This window comes from Morchella importuna, assembly GCF_003444635.1.
Source record: "Morchella importuna strain M04M26 chromosome Unknown Morimp01GS008, whole genome shotgun sequence".
Lineage (NCBI taxonomy): Eukaryota > Fungi > Ascomycota > Pezizomycetes > Pezizales > Morchellaceae > Morchella > Morchella importuna.
In genome coordinates, this window is record NW_025763405.1 from 1269567 (window position 1) to 1291154 (window position 21588).

General features: G+C 46.5%; 5 protein-coding genes across 5 annotated transcripts; 3 read left to right on the forward strand and 2 right to left on the reverse strand.

The window, feature by feature from the left end:
• Window positions 1–845: 845 nt before the first annotated feature.
• On the forward strand, window positions 846–3843 carry LAJ45_03793 (uncharacterized protein; the record flags this gene model as incomplete). The annotated part of the gene is made up of 6 exons (XM_046113377.1): window positions 846–1159; window positions 1239–1942; window positions 2030–3281; window positions 3345–3577; window positions 3632–3713; window positions 3777–3843. The coding sequence occupies 6 exons, from the start codon at window positions 846–848 to the stop codon at window positions 3841–3843; spliced, it is 2652 nt and encodes an 883-aa protein (XP_045973670.1).
• Window positions 3844–4777: 934 nt separating this feature from the next.
• Window positions 4778–6109, forward strand: LAJ45_03794 (uncharacterized protein; the record flags this gene model as incomplete). Its single annotated transcript, XM_046113378.1, has 1 exon — window positions 4778–6109. The coding sequence occupies one exon, from the start codon at window positions 4778–4780 to the stop codon at window positions 6107–6109; it is 1332 nt and encodes a 443-aa protein (XP_045973671.1).
• Window positions 6110–8348: 2239 nt separating this feature from the next.
• On the reverse strand, window positions 8349–9006 carry LAJ45_03795 (uncharacterized protein; the record flags this gene model as incomplete). The annotated part of the gene is made up of 3 exons (XM_046113379.1): window positions 8349–8531; window positions 8586–8602; window positions 8928–9006. The coding sequence occupies 3 exons, from the start codon at window positions 9004–9006 to the stop codon at window positions 8349–8351; spliced, it is 279 nt and encodes a 92-aa protein (XP_045973672.1).
• A 181-nt stretch (window positions 9007–9187) lies between these two features.
• On the forward strand, window positions 9188–12398 carry LAJ45_03796 (uncharacterized protein; the record flags this gene model as incomplete). The annotated part of the gene is made up of 6 exons (XM_046113380.1): window positions 9188–9262; window positions 9404–9542; window positions 9601–9629; window positions 9680–9701; window positions 9747–12158; window positions 12217–12398. 6 exons carry the CDS (start codon window positions 9188–9190, stop codon window positions 12396–12398), a joined length of 2859 nt encoding a protein of 952 aa, XP_045973673.1.
• Window positions 12399–13950: 1552 nt separating this feature from the next.
• On the reverse strand, window positions 13951–14364 carry LAJ45_03797 (uncharacterized protein; the record flags this gene model as incomplete). The annotated part of the gene is made up of 2 exons (XM_046113381.1): window positions 13951–14151; window positions 14206–14364. 2 exons carry the CDS (start codon window positions 14362–14364, stop codon window positions 13951–13953), a joined length of 360 nt encoding a protein of 119 aa, XP_045973674.1.
• Window positions 14365–21588: the final 7224 nt, after the last annotated feature.

The following is a 21588-nucleotide window of genomic DNA, read 5'->3' on the forward strand; positions in this document are numbered from 1 at the left end:
TCCCGATACCCCCACATTATGTGGGCGCCGACTCATATATGATTTATGAGATCATAGTGACCGCTGAGCTGATATAAAATTCTGATTTCAAACTGTTACAGCGAGAGGTAAAATTATTGTAGAAACAGGGGTCTAAAAACAGGGTTTCTGTGGCTGGGCAAGCCAATAGGACTCCTCCCATATTTCTACAATAATCTTACCGCAAGCTGTAATGACAGCTATGTGCAAGTGCTGCAAAGGAACGGAGTAACTTTAACAAGGGATAGAAGGAATTAGTCAACGATCCAACAACCCTGGTTTGTAATATCGGCAGGTAGCGTACATATCCTCAAACCAAGTCAGGTCATTTCTGGCTGACAACCTTGTGCATCTGGATGAGATGCATGTATATTCACCTAAAATATCAATGGTCCGAGTGCTAGGATTGGAAGGATTTCAAATTCGCTCCTTGGAGCGTGCACGGGGAGGAACCATAGGACCGAATACCGCCATAACTCGAAAAATTGGCTAGCTTCCAGAGATCAAAATTACTTGTATGGGAAACTTCTGATGCAGGTCGATGCCATTCAACCAATTACTCGAGTGATAATCCCTGGCCGGAGATAGCCAATTTTTCGAGTTTTGGCGGTATGTTACCGGTTACCTCACGGCATCCCAACCCTTCACTCACATGACGTCATTATCCTGAGCTTCACCCGATTATAAGCGGAGAATTCCCTCGAGGAATTGCTTCAATTCTCCTGAGACAAAGCATTCTACACCCCCATTAACATACCCTCTATCAACTTATTACTCCCACCGCTTTTAGTTACGCCCCAGAACTAGCCTGAATAGATTCTCTAGAAATGGGAGCCTTCAATGAAAGAAATGGTTTCGGCCGTGAAAACGAAGTGGAAATCCTCGATATTAGAGTTAATAAGGGAGGCCTTGAGTCATCTCTAAAGGATGATATTGTAGCTGGTCTAAAAAAGGAAGCGGGAGAAAAGACCCTTCCGACCCTGTTACTTTATGACGACCGTGGCCTGAAGCTCTTCGAAGAGATCACTTACCTCGACGAATATTATTTGACCAATACAGAGATCGGAATACTCGAGAAATATGCAGACAACATGGCAGAGAGGATTGAAGATGGTGGAGTTGTTATAGAACTGGGGAGTGGGTAGGATATTCATATTCTCTTTAGTTGTTCTAGACCACTTTCAGACTGTTAGCTGACAGAACAACTAATACCATTCTAGAAACCTCCGAAAAGTGAACATCCTTTTACATGCCCTTGACCGTCTGGGTAAAAAAATCACATACTATGCACTTGATCTGGACCGTTCCGAACTGGTGCGGACTTTGCAGTTGATACCCGCCGGAACGTTCAAAAATGTTCGCTGCGTCGGCCTGCATGGAACATACGACGACGGGAAAGCCTGGTTGAAATCATCTGCAACTGCAAACGACAAGAGCCGCTGCATATTGTGGCTCGGTTCTTCGGCCGGGAACTTCAATTTGAGGGGGGTTGCTGAGTTTCTGAAGGAATGGGCAGCCGATGCCCTGCGTGTTGGAAAGCCCGATTGTATGCTGGTTGGCCTTGATGGCTGCAAAGATGCGGAGAAAGTCAAGTTAGCGTACAACGACCCTAAGGGGATCTCGCGGGACTTCACCCTGAACGGCTTATGGCACGCAAATAGTGTAATGGAGAAGGAGCATTTTGTTCCCGGGGAATGGGAATTCGTCGGGGAGTGGAATGCGGAAGAAGGAAGACACCAGGCGTATTATGAAGCTTTGAAAGATATTGCCTTTGACGGTGCTCTCGAGGGTGTTATGGTAAAGAAAGGGGAAAGAATCAATGTCGAGTATAGCTACAAATTTGATGAGAACGAATCGCACTTACTTTGGGAACATGCTGGGCTGGCTGATGGAGCACGGTGGTCTAACGACGCCGGGGACTATTGCAAGTACTCCCTAGTATTGACCACAACCGAGTTGATGCGACCTAATTTTGCATTGAAATACACGAGTGTCTAATTGTAAAGTTTAGATCTTCATATGCTTTACAAACCAAGATTCAATTTCCCGCTAGGGCCACCCTCGCTATATGCCCCGAGTCCAACACCAACAGTGTCGGAATGGACGGAATTATGGGCGGCGTGGGACACTGTGACTCTTGGGATGATTCCCAAGGATAAACTCCTCACCAAACCAATCGATCTTCGAAATCCATGCATTTTCTACATTGGACACATTCCAGCCTTTTTAGACCTTCAGGTCTCTCGCGCGTCGGATGGAAAGATGACTAGCCCGGGGCAGAAATATCAAGACATCTTCCAGCGCGGAATCGACCCCGACGTCGATGACCCCAACCAGTGCCATAAACACAGTGAAATACCGGCTTCCTGGCCTGAATTAGATGAAATTCTAGATTACTCTCGCAGAGTTAGAGCGAGGACCCTGGCGCTATACGGCACAGACGGGGTGGCTCGTGTAGACTCTAGGTTTCCTAAGCTTCAACGCGCCCTTTGGTTGTCATTTGAACATGAGGCTATGCATTTAGAAACACTTCTTTATATGCTTCTACAAAGTGACTATACCCTCCCACCACCCGGTGTTGTTAAACCCGACTTCGTCTCTGGCAGAGAATGGGAAGTGAGAAGAGGAGCAAACGCCAAAAACGCCGATAAATGGACTGAAATCCCAAAGACGATTATTAGTGTCGGTATTGACGACCATGAAACCCATACATCTAATGGCTCGGCTGGTAATGGGGACTGTGGTTATCAACAGCGATACTTCGGATGGGACAATGAGAAACCGGTACGCCGCGGCATTGAGGTGCCAGCGTTCAAGGTTAGATCACATCCCATCACCAACGAGGAATATGCCAAGTATCTTCATGCACAATCCTCCAACAACATTCCAGCTTCTTGGACTTTCTCCGGACCAAAGTCGAACGGGGCTACTTATCAAAATGGCAACGGTATCATTCATCACAACGGAAACGGGGCCACCTATCAAAACGGGAACGGCACTAGCCATCAAAACGGGAACGGCACAGCCAGCTCATTTGAGCACTTCCTCTCCTCTTTCTCCGTCAAAACCGTCTTCGGCCCCGTCCCCTTAAAGCTCACCCGCGAATGGCCAGTCATGGCATCCTACGACGAACTCCTCGGCTGCGCAAAGTGGATGGGCGGAAGGATACCCACCGCAGATGAAGTGCGAGCCCTATATGAGTATGCCGAATCGTTAGACGTTGCAGAGAAGACGCTGGGGAAGCGGATCGATGCTGTCAATGGGTAAGTATCAACGTCAGACATGTATATAATATCGATCATGTACTAACCCCTCACCCTCACCAGACACCTAATCAACAACGGCGTCCGCGAGTCCCCCCCAAACCCATCTTCCACCTTCGCCGACATCCGGGGCAACAACGTCGGCTTCAAATTCTGGCACCCCACGTCGGTCATTCCCAGCGCTGGGGGGGCACCACTCGGGCGTTCCGCAACAGGCGGCGCCTGGGAGTGGACTAGCACAGTCCTAGAACGCCACGAGGGGTTCAAGGAGGACGAGATGTATCCCGAGTACACCGGTAAGTACTGAAAAAGTCTTATAACCCAAGTTAAGAAGGAGCTAACTTTTGTAGCGGATTTCTTCGATGGCAAGCACAACGTGATGCTCGGCGGAAGCTGGGCCACTCACCCGAGAATTGCAGGAAGGAGGAGTTTGTAAGATCTCCCAACTCCAACCCAGTTCCCTCTTTCATTCGACTTTCTTGCTGATTATCACAGTGTCAATTGGTACCAGCGCAATTACAAGTACACTTGGGCCACGGCCAGGATTGTAGCCCTAGAATAAGCTTAAGAGGGCGCTGGATATATTTGGAGGATCAGGAATTTCATAGCCTGACTCCCCCACTCGTGTGAAAATACCGCATCAATTTCTAGCTTAGCAGATATTTGCTTCTTGGACAAATATAATATGTACCCATCATGCACCAGGCCCTCGGGCCGGCATTCGCAGGAGCTGAGCTATGTAACTTTGCACTTTCGTAATAGTGTGGGCGTAGCGAAGTACTAGTCATGTCAGCAATCGATTTGTGGTGGGGGTATTAATTAGGACCGAGTAATAATATCATCAGTGCCATGAAAAAAGATGCCCTTTGAAGGCTCTGTGATTCGCCCAAAGATGTACAATCTTATCTTAGAGATGCATAGACCAGCTGCACCCCGCAAGGTGTTCCAAGCCAACCCTGTTCAAGTTAAGCGGCGTCGATCAACCGCACCACCCCTGTCAGTCTCCCGTCACGGGCTGTCTATCGATTGGCTGTCCGGTATCATACAGATAACAGATATGCACATCAATATACTTATCACTTTAAGCTTTAGAATGTCTGAGATGTAGTAAATACATGCACATCTACATGTATCTTCTGTACCTATTTCACAAATCGACTCTGTATTGACATTGAAGTAGATAACAAAGTCTCAAGTAAAAATAGACCTCTCAAGTTTAAACCACCGTGGAAGAAGCTCCGTACGGGCAAGATGACAACCCCTCATTTCAACCAGATTCCACCTAAAGCCCTAACGACTAGCAGGGCGAGCGGGCAAAAACCAACCCCGCCAAGCCGCCCCAAGATGTCAAAATGCGAGCCGAGACCCAATCCCACCCCCACTCATCCATCCATCCATCCATAGCTTGTTTCACCCCACATATCACATTCCATCCATCCATCACAATTCCCATCAAAGCCCCCATCCATCTATCCATCCATCCAGACCCAGTAGCCATGGCAGCCTTCCAAGATCTCCCAAACGAGATCATCCACCAAATCCTCTCCATTGTCTACCGCTCCTACAACCCCCTCCACGACTCCACCCCCCGTCTCAAGACCCTCCTCAGCATCGGCCGTGTTTCCCGCCGCTTCCGCAAGAACGCTGAGCGCTTCATCTATCAGGACGTCAACATCGGATACTGCCCGAACTCCACGGCCAGGCACAGGAGGCCCTGGCAGCTCCTCCGCACGCTCATTTCCCGCCCGTACCTTGCGGCGTACATCAAGAACATCAAAATCAGATGGGGCACCGAGCACAAGCCGCGAGTCACATCTCACGAGAGGTCTCTCTTTACCGCTGCTGCATCCAAGTGCGGCCTTGAACTCGCGGTGAGATGGGAGGGTGACCAGGCACTGCTCCTGTGCCATATGCTAAAGAGCGTCGAGAACCTCGTCATCAGCTACCCGCCCGACTTTGGGCCCAACTTCACTGATCCTTTCGGTCTCCTCCGGGAGTATACCCCCTCCCTCCCCGCCGCTCCCGGCACCCCACGCCTCTCCGCAATCGGCATGCAGAGCGTCCGCTCCCTCACCGTCTACGCCGAATACTCGACCACCGCACAACACATCATCCCCATGCTCCTCCTCCCCAACCTCAAGTCCTTCACGGCCCACCACGTCATCACCACCTCGATCATCCCCGAGAACCCCGCGTGGCACGGAGCTTCCTCCGTCACGGACCTACGTCTTCTCGGCTGTGAGCTCCATGGTTCAACACTTGCTATCCTGTTCCGCATCGCAAACAAGGTTAACCACCTCGAGTACGACGACGCCGGCGGCCTCTTCAATCCCACGCATATCTGCGACGAGGCGTTCCCGGCTGCACTGCAGATCCTGAAGCCGACGCTGCAGTACCTCATGGTGAATCTCGGGAAGGTGCACTCGCGCGACGGGACCCACGGGAAGGTCGGGACGCTGAGGGACTTTCCAATGCTTAGGGAGGTGGTCTGTAACTATGGGTCTATCTGGGGGATGACTTGCTCGACCTTCACGCCCGGAGTTGCATGGCAGTTGAACTTCACGGCGGTGCTGCCAGTGAATTTAGAAATCTTTGAAGTCTGCTTCCCGTGGGAGTTTACGATCAGCTGGCTGGCTGAGATGTTAAAGGAGGTGGAGACAGGCTTTCTGAGGATGAACACCCTCAAGATACATCCGATGGGGAAGTATGGCAACAAGGGGAAGCGGTTTATCAAAAAGTTGAGGAGAAAGGCGGAAAGGGTAGGCGTTAAGGTTGGGTTGGCGAAAGTTGTTGGTAATCGTATTTGCGGTTATTCGTATTCTAATTGAGGAAGCGGGGTCCGCGGAGGCCGCTAGGTACATGTGTTTCTGCATGTTTAATAGGCCGTAGATAAATTTGGTATTTGCAATAAAAATCTGGCTATTTGATAAATGTTAGGGCCCATACATACATGTAGCTGTGATAAACTCGAGCTCAGGGCCCGGTGTCATTGATAAAGGTCTCCACAACGGGTGTTACCCACCCGCACGTGTCTTCCCGGCCGGTGTGCGTTTAGGCTTTTGCCAAGCCAGGCTCTTACCAAGTAGGCCTGGCATTGTAGGTTCTGCAGATGGAGTGTGTACTACCTCCAGGGATGCGAGTGCAGATTCCAAAGTTTTAAATGGGTTGTTCTCCATGCCTGGTGAAGTTTTCGTCTTGAGCCAATGATCTTGTTTGTTTACTTGCCCTGTGCACGAGTTAGTACAGACTAACCCCTTCATACATACGGCCTTCATGTCTCGTATTACTTTGGAGCCTGAACCCTTGCTATTGCTGTGGATACAAGTACGCACAGTGTTTGCAAAACCTCTCTATTGTCGATACATGATGTTATCCAGAGCGATGATTTGTAAAAGACTGAAGAGAATCGTTGATGGAACAAGCTCCTTTTATAGTGGATGTCTTCTGAATAAACGTACAGTTATGATCAAGACAGCCAGGCTTGTTGTTCTTGACACAGTGCTAATGACAGTAATAACAGCTACAGAGCCCATGTCCAGTTCCTTTGCCAAGCCTCATGTGCACACCACCGGGTATGCCCTGTAGATCTTTCGCGATGCGATTTCCCGGCCCGGCCCGCTCCCTGGCATAGGGTTGTGGAGATCCATGCCAATGATTACGAGCACCAAAGAGTACATATAGCTAAATGTACGCACATAACTACATATACATATTTTTACGGATTTTTTTTTAACCACTACATGTAGAGTACAGCCGCCCATTCTACATAGGCTGCACGCGACAAACCTCCCACTCACCGATCATGGCCCATAGACGTAAATAAGGGCTTTCGTCGATTCTGCTCAAGTGTTACGGTGGGAACTGCGCAAGAAATGTAGTTACACGTGAACCCCCGAGAATTTCCCACCCGCATCCGGTATCGAGTATACTGTAACGACCAGTCAGGTTCGTACGTCAGGTGCCAGGCCCAGAAGTTTTGTACGAACAAGTGTCAGGAGAATGGGGCAGTGTAGGAAGTACTTTGGATGTCAGGACAAACTCTGTACGAAGCTTCCGGGTGTTATTAATAGCAATCTTTATTTCCTCGCGGTAGACGTTGCACATTATCGAACACAGACAGAGCTGTGTATGAACCTTTTGTTCAGCCAGTCAACTTCAACTCACTGTACGAACTCGGGAACTTGTCAGACAGTACTGTACGATCTATCTCCTGTTGACAGGAAAAGTCTCTGTACGGACCTGACTGGTCGCTACAGTAGGACGAGGGGGATGATAATAGTTGAGTTGTCGTTTATAACTCAGAACGTTAATTAGGTTGCCCACAAAATTAATCCCATAAAAAAAATTGTTTTTCAAGTTAAAGTCTGAGGGTCTGTGCATGTACTACAATAAAACTTTTCTCTGTGTCTCTCTTGATTCAAATTGAGTCACGAGACAAAGGTGGCTGTTCCCATAAATACACTAGTGTAGGAATACAGCGGCCCATGACTCCAAACTCGGTGTGGTAGCAACATTTGAGACCTGCTCGTTCAACCTTTTTTTTTCTTTTCGTGTCCTCTGACTACTTCCTTTTCTCCCATCATCTTTCTTCCTCGTTCCCCACCATCACTACCATCATTTGTTTTTAGTCCTTTAATGTCTCTGGCGTCGGCTTTGTGGGGTTTATCTACACGGAATTAATACTGGAACCTATCTGTTGCACTACAACTGATGGTTATTGTAGCAGTCAATTGTGATTATTTTCTACTCGCTATTTACAGCACTTGGTACTGAGTCCATCAACCTCCGCTGAAATTCATCGACTATAGCTAGCTGCATGTGGCTATTATTATATCTTTAGAAGGGTATGATCCGAGTTACTACCAGGTTCGTCTTCCTTCCCTTACACTCACACCTCTAATCGTGTTCAAAAATTTCAATTGCTCGAAGACTAATCACTTGACTTCCGTAGCACGAGAAACTCGTTCATAGTCTGTCACTCGATATCAACTATCAAACAAGTTCAACACCAACTATTGTGTGACAAGAGAGATCAGCCAAAGATTCCTTCTACTTGCTATTTTACTATCAATAAAAGCTCTTATGAAAGTCTTGCTGTGCCAATTTCTGAAGTCCAGGAGAGAGACCAGTCAACCAATCAGGAGCCCAATTATTAAAGCGGCAACCCTCCTCCTCGATCAATTGCAACGATGTTAACCGTCTTTGGTATGATGTACCAGCAACGAACACTGTGTCCTCGTCGGTCCAGTGCTAAAAATATCATTAGCCTCATGGCAACGTCGAGATCGAGTTTCAAACACAAACCTGATCCCACACTCCACCTATAATTCAATTGTTTGCCGTTGGTGTTGTGCTAATTGTCGTGTCTGAATAGTTGATTCCCGGGTTCCGTCTTGTCTATTCCAGCTGTGTTGCTATTCAATTCATATCCATGAAAAAGATCCACTTATGTCTTGGTTTCTATTCGCCAATTGCAATATGCAATAATACATCCATATCTCCAAGAGAGTCTGAGAAGCGTTTCGTTTTGGAGACCTCGCCAGTTGCAGAAACACTCTCATAAGAGCATTCATACCACGGACCATCCACAAAAGCCCCCAGCACGGGCCCCAGGCTGATACGGCGATCAATCAATATCTAACACACAGATGTTGATCAATCTCTTTTCCGGCCGGTACTCTTCCAAAACATGGACGCAGTCATCTCTCCGAATCTCAATCGGCATCGCACGTGTTTTGAAGTCCAACCGCCGGAATACAGATCTGCGCTCAGTTAATTTGGCGCTCGGCTAAGCACAGTGACAGTCCGAGGAAGGATTGATCGAGAGAGGCCATATGTCTATGCTCCAAGATTTCCTCACTGCCCAGCTGCGGTGGTCAAAGTGCTACTAAGTGTAGGGCTGCATGATGGGTGTCTCTGTGGGTCTGCTCTACATGAAGCATGGAGTGGAGTGGCAGTCTGCAATATGCATGGCCCATGAAGTGCGAAGCTGCGAGAATAGGACAGGCACAGACAGGCATGCGTCGTTGACGTCTTGGCATCCACGCATCCGCATCCGAGAGCCTCAACCTTAAGAGGGGTTCAGCATGGCGCACGGCCCACCCCCATCGACCCCTACCTAGCGTTGCGCAGGGCCTGCGTCTTCCGCAGATCTTCGGGCTTCGACGACCTTCTACCGCGGCTTCCCTCACCACCGCCGCCGCCTTAGACAGAGCGGGGAACGGTTGGCAGCATACGCAGTTTCATGGTTACAATTGATTGGTACACACCTTTTTTTTCCACTTCATGACAAGTTTTACGCTGAGGACTAGTGGGGAAGCAATCGGTGGCATCGTTTTATTGCACGATGTATATATTCTATGTTGCACACATATCCGAGTATATTAACATTTAAGAAGCTTGAAAACCCACCAGTAGGTGGTTCGGATTGTTCGCACCCCTGAGATTATTATAGCTACGAATCAGAGCCTTATTTGCGGCCCCTCGCCGATCCGACGCGTCTTCCCAGAGGTTCTACCCCACGACTGACCACGTGTCCTGGGGCCTCATCTGTTGGGAGGATCTACTCCTACCTGCATTCTCCTGTCTCTCCAATATGGCTTGAGTTTCTCGTTCCATACCCCTTCCTCATCATCTTCACCAACGTCACCGTCATCAAGTTCCATCAAGTTCCATCATCACTTTTACAGCATCATCTTCCATCCCTCCCTTTACCGCTATCTAATACCTTCATCATCATGCAACGCTCCCTCTTTAGAAAACCTGGCAACAGTGATGATGAGAGCAGCTCTGGGTCTGAAGATCTCAGCAGTTCGGCGTCCGCTGTTTCTGGAGATTCTGCTGGTCTTTCATCATCATCACCCACAGATCTTCCTGATAACCTGGGGCCTAATCCCTCCGTACCCACTGCAGCCGTTAACTCTTCCTCCTCTACTAGCCCAGTGACTATTTACACAACAGAATCTCCCCCTCATCCGGCAATCTCACCGTTCGCTCCGAATCATCAATATAATATCGTATTCAATGCCTTGCTAGAAGCGTTCGTTAATTCACGCATCTCTCATCCCGCTGTAGCAGAAGAATCGTTCCAGACGATTGCTCGCCTATTATCCGACCATGGCATAGCTCCACCCAACAGCGAGAACTTTGCTCGTCCCGAATTGGCGAGTGTACGCCAGACCTATCTAGACGGCGTCGATGCTCTTTTGCAGCGGAGCTTACAGCAAGTTGCAGGCGGAGAAATGGCAGGCCATGTTGTGGAGGATAGTCAGTTATCAATGGTTCTCAGGGATACCCCAGCTGCGGTTGTTCCCAATCCGCCCATCCTCAAAAGGGTAATGACAGAAACCGTTCCTGCTGGTAGCAGCTTGGACGGAAGAAAGGTCCTACAAAGATGCTCTTCGTTGAGTATACTAGCAAATGCTGCAAAGGCTACCAAATACCGGCCTAGCACTGCTCCAGCACTGGCTGAAAGCCCACCATCGTTTTTCCCAGCGGACAAAAAACCCAAAGCAACGCCAACTGCGCCTAGTATCAACGTTATAATCAAACCATCACGGTACACCTCCGATTTCATCGAGCTAGGGTATCTTGGGAAAGGCGGGTTCGGTTCCGTGTTCCATGTCCGCAATCGTCTTGATGGAGCTGAGTATGCTATCAAAAAGGTGGCACTTAAGCATGAAATGTTTAAGAAGGTCCAAGAGGATGGTATCGGAGCATTTGAAAGGGTCGTCCGCGAGGTGAATACAATGGCGACCCTCGAACACAATAATATCGTCAGGTATTATGCCAGCTGGATTGATGGGTTGATTGCTGAGCAGTTCGCTGCCGGGACAGTGGCTACAGTCGATGTGAATGTTGGTGCTGCTGCTCCAGTTAACGAAGTGAACGTCTCTAAGCATGATCCAACGAGTAATCATGATCCAACGAGTAACTATGACCCAACAAGTAACGATGACCCAACGAGTAACGATGACCTTCCTGATGACGACGAGGACCTTCCTGAAGATGAGGATCAGGCCGAGCTATCAGAGCTAAACATTATATTTGGAATTGACCCTGACGAAAGCAAGGTCAAAACTCTGGATAGCTTAAATGAGTCAAAATCTTTGAGCAAGGAGGTCGAGGTGGATAGCAAGGACTGCATGGGTCACTTGGACGGTAATTCCGAGGAGAGTTCGGGCGAATCAGTAGAGTGCATCCCAAGGTCGTTCTCCCCCAAGGCGCGATTACCACACGATTCTATATCTCGACGTTCCTCAAACCACCGCGGGAAAAAACCTTCAGTCAACTTCAAACTAGCTTCTGAGGACGAGTCAGCGTACTTATACTCCGAGTCGGACCTTGCCGAATCGGCCATCTTTTCAGCGGGCAATGGTGCCATGATAAGGTCAAACACAAAGGGGCGTGGGCAGGAGAACAGACGATCTGCATCTGTGGTCACCCTTCATATCCAGATGTCACTTCATAAACTTGGACTGACGTCATATTTGTCCGCGGATTCCCCTGGCCCGAAACATTGCTTCTGCCTTATCTCCTCCTTAAAGTTATTTTCTGGTCTTCTTGACGGAGTTGCTTATCTTCACGAAAAAAAGATTGTGCATAGAGACTTGAAACCGGGAAATATTTTCCTCGATGCCTATGATGGTCGGAGGCGTTGCAAATGCAATACCCACAACACTCTTGTCATTCCTCGTATCGGGGATTTCGGGCTCGTGAAAAATGTCACGGAAAACACTGGGGTTGCGACGCCGAGCGTTGCTGTAGGTACTGAGTTTTACAGGCCACAGGCAGGCGTTATGGATGATGACCTGATTGGGAGAGATTTATTTGCATTGGGCGTGATATTGGTCGAACTAATGCACAAGTTTAGCACAAGTAAGTCATTTATTTCTCCTTGTCCGCTTTCTGGGTCGGGTGTACTGACATTGAATAGGAATGGAACGTGTGTTCACACTTACAGCATTGACAAGAGCCGGAAAGCTTCCGGCAGCCCTGGACAAACGCATTACTGATATCGTCCAAGGATGTTGTTCACTCGGCCCTTATGTCAATAAGAGGTGGGATTTAGAGAGGGTCAGGCAAGCCATCAATACCATTGAAAACTCTGAGTCTTGAGAGTAGTGTTTTATTTTTTCGGGGGGTGAATATTTTTAAGGAGTTTTAACGTACGGTATTGATGCTATTTAGTAACCCCCAATTTCTTTTTTCAGCTAGGATTTTATTTTGTCATTTTCTTTTCCTTAAAAGGGATTGTACTCCACTCAACCGCATGGACTTTAATTCTTTTCTTTTCTGCGGATACCTTATGCTATTTCTGCTGTCATATGTTGTTCTTGCATTTATCTGGCGTTTTCATTTTCATTTTCATTTTTCATTTTCGTTTTTCCATTTTTCTTTTTTCTTTTTCATTTTCACCCCCATCCATGAGAAATCACATCGTCTCCATATCGTAGGGGAGTAGGCGGAAATAAGTGAACGGTGGTTCATAAAACGTTGTTTTCATATAAATGTTGCGTTCCAGTCATGGCCGGGTTTTCCTGGCTCGTGTGTCGGTCGGCTGGTTGGCTAATTGGCCGATTTGTTGGTAAACTGGGTTGATCTGCTATATATTCGGGGTCTCTGACGGTTAGTTAGTAGAACTAGACAGAATATCATAGTTATCTTGCTGTTCAAAACAGGAATTATACTCACCGACATCGCCGTGCTCTACTGTGAGATCTGGAGAGAATATATAGTGCACCTCGCCCCATTTCGTCATCAAAGATTGCGTGTGACATACCCATTGGACTCAACTACACTCAACCATCTGGCCTCTCGGAGGATGAATAGTAAAGCCTGTTCTATCTAGAGAAAGCATTGCTTTGTATTGCACCGAGGAACGTAGGAAGGTACAGCGCTCGGCCATATAAAAAAAGATAACATCACAGAGAACCGTGTATAACCGTATGCAATAGACAGCATTACCGCAGGTATTGATAATTGTCCGATACTTCATGTAATTTTAGAAGGCATGAATTTAGAATAGAGTATGAGCATTGCAGCATCGATAAATCTACTCTGCTGTATGTACAATTAATGTATGTGGTTTACTTTCTATTTAGCTGGCGTGGGATGTTTTCAAGAATCTAAACATCTCAAAGTAACAAAAATATATAATCTAAACAGTACATCTCATAAGTCACACGAGTATACGCCAGGGATTAGAGTAACCACTCGTTTTCGATCGTCGAGGCCCCTGTCCACGTCCGGGATAAGGCCAAGCACTAATATTATCCTAGGATGGATCATAATCAATCACTCGCTCAGTAGCTTACTAGTACTACAGAGTGAGGTAGAATTATAGAAACAGGGGTATAAAACAGGGTTTAAGTGGCTCACTCAACCAATAGGACTCTCCCATACTTCTACAATAATCTTACCATACGTTATAGAAGAATCTGATCTGTGAATGTCAATGGTCATTACTACCAAGCTACACAAGTCGAGACTTGTGTGAGATTACATTACTCACTATTTGAAAAAACAAAGAACCACCCGAAAGAGAAAAAAAGGAGCGGGAAAAAACAGAGAAAGGAAAAGAAAAAAGAAAAAGGCTGCCGCCGGTAGTGAAAGCACAGTACGGCTGACTGTCTTGACTGGCTTACTAAGAACGCATCTCCCTCGAACCCTAGCTAGAGTAGTCCCCCCCACCACCGCAACCACCACCACCACCACCACCACCACCCCGATCGTGCCCAGCGCCGTGTCCCGTACCACCGCCCCCACCCCAATCCTGCCCAGCGCCGTGTCCCGTACCACCGCCCCCCGCGGCCATCGTACCGCCCGCACCAGAGCCTCCGCCGCCACCCCCATCTTCACCTAATCCACCCTACGATCACTCGTCAGACAACATGACCGTTCCACTATTCACGCACTAACTTACATGGCGGTCCTTTGAGTGGTCGGCCACGATCGGGACATATGTTCTCGCCGGCGCGCCCACCCCGTCGTCTGAGCTGCTGTGACCTCTGCTCGTCCGCCGCCCGGTGGGTGTTGGTGGGATGGCTCCGGGCTCTGCTTTCCTTTTGCGTCCGAAACACATTGTGGGTATGAGGGATGATGTGTGAAGGTTGTCCAGAACAGTGCTTGTGAAGTGCTAGGCCAGCCTTTTTATAAGTACGGTGGGAGCTAGGTGCTGGGTGGTGCCAGCGGGCAGTAAATAGGTAGCCTTCCAAGCCGGTTAAAACTTGCTGGTACGTCGTACGTAGTAGAGTATGTGCGTTGAAATCAAGGATTTCTGGAAAACGGTGGTGGGTGATTGGCTTTACGTAAGTCAGATAGCAAAGAAGGCTTGAACCAGTGGTCTCACTTGTCGATATAATGCCTATAAGATAGACTGGTCTTTTTAATAAGTGATTGTCTGTGTTATATACTGGAGACGTGGAAGGTACTTTGATCATGATAGGGACATGGTATTTGCTTATTGTGGTGTTATAGGTAAATACTGAACCCTAGGTTCCCGGTATCCTAGGAATTAATGGAGTCTCATAGTTGATTGGTGTGTAGATCTAATACCTACACAACTTCTCAATACCACTAGTCCTTGGAAGCTTGAAATTCTGTCAGCCTATCATGTTTTCACGTGACCAATAATCTTGGGCAAAGGAGACCTTAGTACATACTAACTTACCAGCAGGCCACGTCGCAACTGAGCAAATACCAGTTAACTGGTATCACTGTGCGGCGGTATGCCGGAGTATATCTAATAGGTCTGGACTGAAACTATACATTTTTCCAAAAATCGCAAAAGGCCCGGTTCATGTCTGTCCATTGACCAATAGTATGGATTCACTCTTAATTATAAAATCCCCGATACGTGAGCCCTATGGATAAGGTTTGAAAGACCTTCATAGTAAACCTATGGATCTCTATAAAAAGATACAATACACAGGCTACAATGAATCTCTACACTCACCAATCTTCATGCGACGAAGGGTCATGAATCTGCCAATCGGAATAACCCACCCCATCATGCTCGTTTTAGTATAATTTCCCACAGACTCAATGATCCATTTGCAGTCCTTCTAAAGCCACTCTTTATACATGTGCATCAAAGTCTTTTATGACCGGTAGGTCCACTTCATGGTCAGGAGGTAGCAGCCCTATTGATCTAAAGTCACTTAGACTAGCATTAGTTTAAGATACCTGAGTCTAATATGGCTGTGAAAGACCCACCTACCACGAGCTCAATGCGTGATTGATACAGGCGTTTGTGACCCGTTTGACCCATTCGACCCATCTGAACTCTCAGGACCTCCCTATCGCTAAATTCAATATTTGAGAAACTGGAAAGAGTCAAGGCAAACACTTACCGCGCATCCGTGGTGCCTACAACTGCAATCCCTATGATGATGCGAATTATTTCCAATACGGGAGCCTAACGACTCTGAACTTTGGTTCTGATGCTGAACGTCTGATACATCATCAGTTGCCGGTGGTTGCTTCTTCTTTGCTGCATTCATCTTCTTTTTTCTTTCTTTCTCCCTCCTTTTCTCTACCTTTTTCAGCTCCTTTGCTTCCTTCTTTTCGAATTTCAACTTTGCCTTCAATATCCTTTTCTCCAGTTTCGTTGTAGCTCGATCAGTCGCAGTATCATTGGCGTCTCCATTGGCGTTCGTGCTTTTACACGAGTCTCGATTCGCTCCTGAATGCCTCCCGCCTATAGCTGATGCTATATCTCTTATGGATTCAAAGGGGCTGGGGAAGCACATTGCACTTTTTTCTTTTGGCTGTATTCAACCAGATTCAATAGACAGAGGGGGTGATACGGTGGACTCCGAGAGAATCTAAAAAATGATAATTGAAGCCTCGATGTAATTCTTGAGAGGATTGGGTACCGCTAGAGTGAAATCGTACAAAGAATAAAAGAACAGGGCGTTATCTCGGGGTGGTGAGCAATAGGTAAGATGAGCAGGATAAGCTGAGGTAGAAGAAAGATCATCGTAGATATTTGATTTAAGTCCAGATATACAGATAACACGTACGTCATAGATTATACTCAGGTCAAGTAAGTTCAAGAGACGTGTGAGGTTCCGAATATACACCTACCCTCAAATTGGGAACCTGAAACTGTGTTTACCCCGGTAACAAAAACTTCTGTATGCACTCCGATACTTCACGTGCACGGGGAGACTCAGATACCACACCTACCTGCTAATATTCTTATGCCCAAAGTGGTTTAATGCCAACATCATAATTGAAGCTCTTTTCAAAATCGAGACTTAGCTCCCTTCCACCGCCAACGAATACTATCTGCTCAATCGATCAAGAGTGCCTTCAAAGAATGGTTTATGATCGAAGACCGCCTTGAAGCGTCAATATATCATCAACGGCTAGTATAATTGAGGTTCTCATTAAGAGCGAGCTCTTCGAACGCCATTCACGCAAAGTTTCATGATCAATGGAATATCTGAAGGAGTATTACCCATTGATTCAGAAACAGGCCCAGCCAGAATTTACAGGACTTTTTTTTTTTTTGTAACTCTATATTATATTCTCTTGGAATGATTTGCTTTTTAGAAGCTCTTAATTATCATTTTCACTACTATACAGATGGTAGAGCTAATTACCTATCTAAAAAAGGTCGATAAATTTTTCTAGACTCTATATTTCGTCTGAGCCTGTACGCGGCCAAGGTCTATTTTATTTTAACCCAGACTCGATACCCGTACCATAGACATTCCAACCTTGGCGCTAGTTATGTTATTCGATATTCCAGGCCCTAGTCGAGATATCGATGGGTGGGTTCCATGTGACTCTAGAAAGTCCCCTGGACGAGGTGTATATGGCTACGACATCGATTGAGATCTTATCCTTCTCGGTAACCGTAGTTCTTTTTTTCAATGGCGAAGTAGCTACCAATTTGCAAAACTATTGAACTCCTTAGGCTGATGCATTCTTTATAGTACTCAGAACTAATTTAGGCTCACTTGGTGAAAGCAAGCCACCCCGGCCCCAAAGTCGTTGGCAGAAGTTTTGAAAATTAAACTACTAATCTGATATCGGGTCGTTGCATATCTTTAGCTAAGTGCGGTGTCAGTTCAACGAATACAGGTACATGCATGTAGTCTCGGAAAAGTATCAACCTAGTTCGTCAGGTGGTAGGCCGGCTGACAGGGAGTTCCCTTGTCATCACAAGCCTGGAAAAGCTTATTTCGATGTATTAAATATAACCAAACGCTGAATCCATAGGTGTATATGTAAACCGCAACTTCTCATTTATCCACGGAGACAAACAATCTCGCCCGCAAAGGATATAGACGTTGCATATAAATATTACCGAATGATGAGAATAGTGATCTTATCTTTGTGAGGATTTGTCTTTGTGATGATCAAGTGTAGTCCACAAGACGTCTCGAGCTGACCGACGCGGAGGCCCGGGCTGTTCATCGAGATATATCTACCTCAATAGCCTCTAGGTTCCTGGAGGCACCGGAACCTAAGTGTATGTCAATGTAACGATCGACCCCGGGTCATCCACATAACGTTCCCTGCCGATTTAAGAATCCACTGGATATATGAATGGATCCTTTTGATTGCTTAAGCTGGTTAATCTCAGGCGGATTCAACCATAATCGTACCTCCAAGGTGAGAATGGAATACCCCCGGCCCCGAACGGGCCTTTGGTCTTATTAGATTGTATTTCTAATACCTTTTAGGTGAAGCATGATATACCTTGGCCTTAAGCTTTTTGGGCCTGAAAGGACAAACTAACTTCATGTAGTAAACCCTAACAAGCCTAAACAAGAGCCTGGGAATGGTGGTTATCCCGTGTTCATCTAATAATTATGGTTGAGTGTCCAAAGTCCATCCGACTCGTAAAAGAAACCACACCCAGATCTGCAGAAGTAATGTCGTGAGTAGGTAGCGGATGAGGGGCGGTTGGTATCAAACTTCCAAAGAATAAAAGGGGTAGTGGACCGAGAATTGTCATGTTTATGGTTTCAAGGGCTTGAAACCAGTAACTGGGCTAAACCTTGAACCAAACTTTCAAACCCGATCCTCATGTGCTATGTCAGAAAGACCCGTCTAATCTTCGATAGCGCCATTATACTACCGACTTCACCACTTAAAAACTATAACAGCACACATAGCTTTCAGATGCAGTATACCATGGCCCAACAGGGCTGCATTTTACCCCCAATCTGCATTCTGCTTTATCTAGCTAACTATTTATGATATTTTAATGGATTAGATCCTAGCCTTATACAGTTAAAGGGATACGTGTAGTTAAGGGTGCCTCCAAAGGTTAAATGTAACCTGGGTTGGACGTCTCAATCCTTGCCAGCTGCAGGATAATCCTCTGCCAAAGGATATCGTTCCGGGAGCGTAAAACCCTTGTATATGGATATATATAGCTCCCTTATAGTATAAGATAGCGTCGGGACTTTAATTAAATTTGACTTGCTTACTCTCATGATAATAAATGGTCGGAAATCCTTGCCCTCAATTAATCTATCAGAATAGGGGATTTTGAGGATACACATAGATACTCGAGGTTCCGATCTCCAGCCATTAACTCGAGTTAAGGGAGGTAACACAAGGCAAGTACATTTGTGAAGTGGTCAGAGATGGCGGTATTCGGGGATGCATACCTATGTAACACCGTGCGCAAACTTGAGAGACAGAATCAAGTTTATTATGAATCTCTAATCTCCACTCCTACAGAGTGCCCCAAGTGCGAGGCAAACCCGTGACAATTCTACCTTTTGAGTTGAATGATCCTCTGGACTCCGATACTTGAGCCACGTAGAGAGCACAAAACACACGCAGTGAGCCATGTGGATCAAACAGTTCTGCTGTCGCCCTTTAAAGTAGACAGCGAGAGCCACAACACGAGGCGGCACTCAATATATGCAATGCCAGCTCTTGTTAAACGGGTTTTGTATTAAACTTCTGCCGTTTAATTAAATACCAGTGGAATAGCTACCATGTGATATGCATCCTTAGCGTTGTACAGTGATCCACAGGCGGTACTCGGTGCTCTACTGCTGTCATGTATGTACACAGTTCCACAGGTTCCACGGTTTTACGTTTTGGGCCTGACGTTCTCGATAGTACCTAGCTGACAAATGTCGGGTTCTTGCGTACTTTTAGCCACATTGGCGAGGAATCAGTCCATCAATTATCGGTTATAAGCAGGGAAGGTTTGCTTCTATATCACTTTGGTTGGAACTTGAGGTTTTAAATTAGTGTGTTCAATTTTATACAGCATGAGCCCTTTGCCAGCAGATCTTATAGAGGAAAAAAAAGAAAGAGAGAGAGAGAGAGGGAGAGAGAGAGAGAGAGAGAGAGAGAGAGAAGATTAGGAAAGAAACACAGCATGAAGCCACCACCGTAGAAGAGCTAACTTGGTTTGAATTGATGATGAAGCTATTCCGATCAACACACCCGTCCTTGTGAAATTCCTCCTCCCACTTTGCTTTTAGCCAAGTACAGCCGGTACAAAGACACACAAAGCCAAGCATGATGGTGTTCTTCCCGTTTGTCACAACCCCTGAACAATCCTCCCATCATCACTACCCGCTTGGTCGCCCCATAACTGTCCCCTAGATAGTCACCACTTGTCGGCATTGGTCTTACAGGAGCAGCAGGAGTACATTGAGGCGGGGCAGGGAGGCAGCAAGGGTAGCAGGGGCCGCAGGGGAAGAGGGAGCATACCCAGGAGGGGCAGAAGAAGAAAGAGAGGTGGGAGAGGCAGGGGGGATAAGGGGATAAACTGTACCTATTCGACATTTCTCCAGAGGTGAGTCCCTTGAATCTCAATGTAGGACTTGTCCCCATCGTCGTAGATCCACTTTGGCTGAAAATCGCGGATGTCCGGAAGCTCTTCGGTACTAAGGTCCATAGAGTAGTAGCCATAGTGCCAGTCTGGGATCTCGGTGGTAGGGGCGAGGTAGTAGACGAAGTACTTCATTGTGAAGCGAGTAATTGAGGGTGATGCTTATGCAAGGTTTTGATGGCTGGAGGAGGATGAGGCGACGGATCAGGAGATGTACTAGAGGTCGTGGAGAGAATTTAAGGAAGATGTGGTTGACTCGTGATGGCTAGTGCAACTTGACACAGTTCAGTTTCAGCCGCCCGCCTTCCACCGCTTGTCATCCCATTCTATGGGCTTCATGACACCAGCTCCGCATCATGTGATCTCACTCGATATCGGAAGTTCCCGTGAGGATTAATTTCTTAGAAGAATAAGCAGAAGTCGGGCCAAATAAATACAGTATCAGAAATTGGGGTAAATCTGATACCGCATCAGTACGGTATTGTGAGAATGTGCCACTTTATCTCCGTATTTCAACGAAGTATACGGCAGTGGTACGGCAGTGGTACGGCATTGCCAATGACTGTGGTAGTCGTCCTATCCGCGTTTCTGTCACTGTAAATTCAGGAATTTTAGCATTTATTTAGATGATTACATGTATGGAACTATTTAATTTTTAAAGTTGATAGTTGATAAGAGTGATAATCCGTGATCGGTAAAACACTAGTTCATCAATTCAAACATTGTCATGTCAGGTTAATTCAAAAGGTATATTATATTGCTTTATCACCAGTGACCTTTAGTCCATCAGAACAGGTCAAAGTAAATACCCCTATTCGACGGCTTAGCTGTGTCCCCTTAAATAAGAAAATTCCCAATCCACCATTGAACACCCAGTTTAACCATTGGCCTACAATATTTCTAGAGATGATGGTACATGTAAAGAATAATGGTATTATAAGTTACTATATAAGTAAGGGTCTCGATTCTTAGTTCCAATAGAGTTATAGCTAGTGTTGTCACGATATCACTCCATTTTTTATACCTGTGCTTGAACGCACCGATTTTTTGTATCAAACTTCAACCTGCTGTCCCACTTTCCGCTTCATGACGATCATCATTCAACCCTGGTATCATATTCTAGAGTACATGCATTCAATAAATAAATAAAACAGCTCAAGTGTATATAGCTGATGAACCTGGATACACCCCTCCCACCATTTCTCCGACCCAAGCGGATAAAGAAATAATTTCTAGATCATTTCCTGTTTGGAGCTCTTGCAAAGAGGGGAAGAGGTATTTCTGTCTTTGTCCTTACTGTGCAGGGGTACAGACTATTATTCTAAGAGTGAAGTAGGCGATCGAATGCTGAAATTCGATGAGACACATATTATGAAGATCCCGATCGACATTAAATTTAATTAAACAGGTTCGCCACATTTGACCCACATACTAACGTAGGAATCAATACGTATGTACTATCCCCAGATCCTACGCTACCTCCAA